The sequence below is a fragment of the Aquarana catesbeiana genome, linkage group LG05, assembly GCF_042186555.1.
Source record: "Aquarana catesbeiana isolate 2022-GZ linkage group LG05, ASM4218655v1, whole genome shotgun sequence".
Classification (NCBI taxonomy): Eukaryota; Metazoa; Chordata; class Amphibia; order Anura; family Ranidae; genus Aquarana; species Aquarana catesbeiana.
In genome coordinates this window covers 306496081-306501566 of record NC_133328.1, presented here as the reverse complement: position 1 = coordinate 306501566, position 5486 = coordinate 306496081, and the positions used below count along the sequence as shown (strand labels likewise).

Genomic DNA, 5486 nt, shown 5'->3' with positions numbered 1-5486 from the left:
TCCCAGATCAAATTAAGGAGGGCAAAGGTAGCTACCAAGCAACCGTAGCAGAATTGCAAAAAGTCATAAACCCCGCAGCTATAGGTTTGATGGTGGCCTATCAAATTACACAAAGTAATGAGGAAAACCCTTTAGTGTATGCCAATAGATTGTGGGCAGCATATAACACTAACAATGGTAATACCACTAGAGAGGACATGGAATATAAGAATTTATTGATTCATAATGCCCATCCAGCTATTCGCATAAAATGTGAGCATTTGATAGATCCAAGAAAACACAGCTATGAGGAGGTCATTGGATTAATACATAGATCATTCCATGCCATTCAAGCATATAAACAGCACAGGCTTAAGGAAAGAGAAGAGAAACAGCTGTTTAAGAAGGTGGCTGCATTACAATGCAGGACTACCACCATAGAAGGCCCCCACGCCCCTGGAGAATTAAATCCTCCATACAACCCTAACTGGGACAAAAGTTTACAAGGGAGGGGTAGGGGATATAGGGGGAAGTCAGGTTACAGAGGCAGAGGCAGAGGAAGAGGAAACTCTTATAGCCACCCATCAGAGGGCAAGCATGTCAGTGAGACACAAAGAGCTCCTACTTATGCAGAGTTACGACAACAATTACAGGCCTTTCAAGGAGGCCCTGGAAAGGAAGTACAGGTAGCTTCTCAGACAGAGGCTGACCGTCGTCAATGGTGACAACCACAAGGCCCCAAAATTTTAGCACCTATTTCTCTGGATAGGTGTGGGCGCCCTGTAGTGTCAGCATTGATTAGGGGCCGTCAATGTACTATGCTTCTAGATACGGGTGCGGCCATTTCAATTATTCATGACAAAGATCCCTTAAACTCATCACTATCTTCAGGAAAGCCGTTGAATCTCCAGAGCTTTGCTGGACATAATGTTGAGTCTGCCTTGTCCAAGCCACTGACAATCCAAATTGGTGAGTTATCCCTAAAACAGCCAGTAGCATTAATGTGTTTGCCAAATGAAACCAGCCTCCTGGGTTCAGACTTCTTAATTCCAAATGGATGTATGTTAGATCTGACCAACCTTTTACTATTGCAAGGGGCTCCGACTGATCAGGGTAGCACCATAGTGATACCTGATTCTCACACAATTGCAGCCATCAAACTCAATGATTCAAAATATAACATACTGGAGATCATTAAAGATCACCCAGAACATCAGCTTCTACAGCCGGTGATAGAAAGACAGCAGGGATCCTTTGCAACACATAAACATGACTGTGGAAAGGTAAATACGGTAATACACATCAGTGGGCCAGACCCACCTCCGCAAAAACAATACCCCTTTCCACAGGAAGCTATCAGCTACATACAGGAAACCATAGATTCACTGCTTGACCAAAAGGTCATCAGGCCATGTGTATCCACAACAAATGCGCCAATATGGCCAATTCGCAAAAGTACTGACAATTCGTGGAGATTAACAATTGATTACCGCAAATTGAACAGTGTTACAAACAATTGCGCCCCCACAGTTGCATCTGTCCCGGATGTCTTGAGCATGTTGAATCCCAAACACAAATATTTCACCGTATTGGATATATCGAACGGTTTTTGGTCATTACCTTTGTCAGAAGAATGTCAATACAAATTTGCATTCACGTTTCTGGGAAAACAGTATACGTTCAATTCTGTCCCTCAAGGATTCCATAACTCTCCTACGTTATTTCATGCAACCATGAGAGATATTTTAATTGATTTTTCTTCTCCAAAGAATCTTTTCCAGTACGTTGATGATTTGTTGCTAGCCACATGCGACAAAGAAGAGCATTTGCGGTTATTGGAGGAACTTCTGCAGATCCTAGGAAAGGCGGGACTGAAGTGTAATCCCATCAAGGCACAATTGTTGAAGGAATCTGTGTCTTTTCTTGGGATTACAGTGACAGCAAACGGGCGTAAGATAGCAACCGAAAAGGTAAAAGCCATTCTACAATTACCTCTGCCAGTGAGCATCCCTACTCTGAGATCTTTTCTAGGATTGGTAAATTATTCACGGGCTTTCGTCCCTGATTTTGCCCAAAAGTCTGCACCTCTGTATGAGTTGTTAAAAAAGGATACCCAATGGCACTGGACTGAGCAACACACCAATGCAGTGCAGGAGCTTAAAAAAGCTTTAGCGCAAGCGCCAGCGTTAGCCAACCCAGAGTACCAACTGCCCTTTCACATTGAGACTGCCATATCAGAGACAGCCATGTCAGCTGTTCTGTCACAGGAAATCCATGGGCAACAGAGACCCATTTCATATGCATCTAAACTTTTGTCTCCTGTGGAAATGAAGTACTCTCTATGTGAAAAACACCTCCTAGTTACGTTTTGGGCAGTGAAATACTTCACGTACATCATAGGGCTTAACCCAGTCATCCTGCACACAACGCACACTCCCACTAAATTTTTACTTACAGACCGAGTGAAGGATGGCAATGTATCTAATGCCAGATTAGCCCACTGGGCACTGTTGCTTCAAGACCGAGACATTAAAGTCCAACACACAAATAATCCGTCCACTAGGGCCCATGGCCTCCTTTACCAGGGAGTACCACATGAATGTGAGATCACCCCCCAATCATCTGCGCAACAATTCTTTAGACCTTTGTCAGCAAAGGAAACAGTCCCTGAAAACGCAGTCCAAATTTTCACAGATGGATCATGTTTTTACGTGGAGGGGTCCCCACATGCAGGATTTGGAATATACTTTATCAATCCACAAGCAAAAACCCAAACATCAATCTTTCGGTCATGTCAAGTCAAATCAGCACAATTTGCTGAGATGGCTGCAATCGCTCATGCCCTAGAACTGATGAAAGGGGACCAAGAAATTGTTTTATACTCAGATTCTGCGTGGGTCTGTAATGCTCTTACAGAATTTCTGCCCTTCTGGCACACCCACCAGTACATGTCCTCAGATGGGTCTCCACTTAAACATGCATCCCTGTTGAAATATATTGTATCATTGGTGCAAAAGTTGCCAGTCAAACCATGGGTGTGCAAAGTAAAAGGTCATTCAGGTACTGCCCCATACTGGGAACAAAATGAGGTGGCGGATTGCTTGGCCAAACAAGGAGCACAGGGAGGGGAGATCTGGGAAATTCCTTCGAATTTGCCAGACCCAGTCTTGTGCCCCATTGTTTGTGCCCTCACAAAATCCTGCATAGAAGTTCCGGATATTTCGGACATACAAAGGCAGGATGATAACATTAAGGAAATCATGCAAAAACTGCAAAATGAGACTGGGGAACTCTCTGAGGGGAATACTTTGGCAAAGTACATAAAACACCTCAAATTATCAGAAGATAAAAAGGTATTGTTGCATCAGGGAGATGAAGTAACGTGGGTGGTTCCTGAAAAATACCAGAATGAAATGATTTACATAGTGCATGACCTGCCAACTGGGGGTCATCAAGGGTCAGAGAAAACAGGTGAGCGGCTCAAGAACATAGGTTGGTGGCCTTCCATGATGACAGATGTGAAGCAGTATTGTGACAATTGTATTGTCTGTGCACAGGTTAACCCCGCACCAAGGAAGATCAATGCCCCTTTACGAATCCGACTGAAAGAAGGGCCATGGAATGCCTTACAAATGGATTACATGGGACCCTTGCCAGTCACTTCTAGAAACAACCGATACATTTTGGTAGTCACAGATTTATTTTCGAAATGGGTAGAGATTTTCCCAACCAAAAGTAACACTGCACAAACTACGGCTAAGATTTTGGTGGAACAGGTGTTCAGTAGATGGGGGCTCCCAGCATCAATAGAGTCAGATCAGGGGACCCATTTTACGGGAAAGATGGTAAAAACCTGCCTAGAGATGTTAGGGGTGGAGCAAAAGTTTCACATTCCATATCACCCAGAATCTTCAGGTCAGGTTGAAAGAGCCAATCGGCAGATTAAGACAATGCTAAAAAAATTTGTCCACATCAATGGTAAGAACTGGGATAATCTGTTGCCATTACTGGCCATGGCCATCCGAGCAACTCCCTCATATGCTACCCGGTTGACACCCTTTGAAGTGCTGACAGGTAGACAGATGAGACTCCCTGAACATCTCTGGCTAGAGATGCATACCCCTACAATAGACAGACTGTCAATGGACCAATACCTCCTTAAACTCCAAAAAGCGTTAAAAGAGATCCATGTATTTGCCGCAGCACAAATGGGGAAAAGTCAAAAGAAAGCCAAGGCGTATTTTGACAAAGGGGTTCGAGAATGCACTTGGGCCATAGGAGACCGAGTTATGTTCTTGGAGCTACGTCCCCTGGATAACAGTTTATGTCAAAAATGGAGAGGCCCATTTTCCATTATTGATAAATTAAGTCCGTCTGTATATAAAATCAGAATAGAAGCGGGCAAAAAGACACAAGATAAATGGGTTCATGCGAACCAACTGAAACAGTTCCATGGAGCCAAAGAAATCAACTAAAATGTGCTGCTTTCTTCCCTTTTAGAGCCATGAAGTCAATGTGGATTGTTATCCTGCTCCATCTGTTCGGACATACCAAGGGAGAGGAGACTGGACCACTCATCAGCGTGATCGTGGAGAAGAATCCGGTCTACTGCATAGAGGGGGAACCTGTCTTATTGCCTGTGGCCATTGTAGGAACTGTGGGGAAGCAAGTTTATTGGTGGAGTCCCATTGATAATCATTTAGTCTGGGTTAATGGCGTTGCTGGGAATATCACTGACTACCGGGATAGAGTCATGAGCTTTCAAAACGGATCCTTGTTGATTCAAGAGACACGGTTGAGTGATGCCGGAGAGTGGAAATATTCTTTTGTTATCTCCATCCCCTTGGCCAGCAACACACATGCATCCACTCTTCAGTACGTCCCAGGAAAAGTTACTTTGCATGTGTCCCCAAAGAGTAACACCACCCCTGCTTCTACAAATTTGCCCAAAACTACAGCTGCAATCCCGTATTACAAACCAACATCATTGGAATGCCCATCACTGCAAGAGGGACCACCTAGTGGCCTAACGGCAACATCAATCCCGGGAATATTGTTCAATAATGTGAAGTTCATTCATGTACCTGTGGTACTTAATTTGTCCCAGTGGAACATGGCTGAATTCGGCTCATGTGCCCGGACAAATGTGTCTTTGTTTTATTCTTCCTTGCTGGTAGATTTGATTGCCTCCCATGCAAGCCGAACTCATGATCCATTTGCAGAACCAAACCTCACTCCGCACAGGGGCATTTTCAGATCCAGAAAGTTAAAGGGCTTGGACAACATACTTGGGTCCATCCCAGGACTTTTTGGATCTGGCATGTCAATTTGGAACCGAGCCGATTTGTCAGCGATTCGCAGGCATATCGGAAATTTTGAACAGAAAGAGGGTCGGCAAGTGCTGAAACCGGTTCTGCAGGGTGTTGAGGGGCTTGCAGAGGAGGAAAGGTTTACGGTCTATAACATGAAAGACATTGCCCAGTTGTTTGAAAAAACACAACAGAAAA

The 5486-nt window shown here is 44.2% G+C and overlaps 1 protein-coding gene across 1 annotated transcript; it reads left to right on the top strand.

Annotated features, from left to right (window-relative positions):
* Positions 1 to 797: 797 nt before the first annotated feature.
* Positions 798 to 4454, top strand: LOC141146004 (protein NYNRIN-like). Its single transcript, XM_073632782.1, has one exon. The coding sequence runs from the start codon at positions 798 to 800 to the stop codon at positions 4452 to 4454; it is 3657 nt and encodes a 1218-aa protein (XP_073488883.1).
* Positions 4455 to 5486: the final 1032 nt, after the last annotated feature.

Excerpts from the sequence above, each read along its gene's own strand:
- LOC141146004 (XM_073632782.1), top strand. The coding sequence starts at position 798 with ATGCTTCTAGATACGGGTGCGGCCATTTCAATTATTCATGACAAAGAT.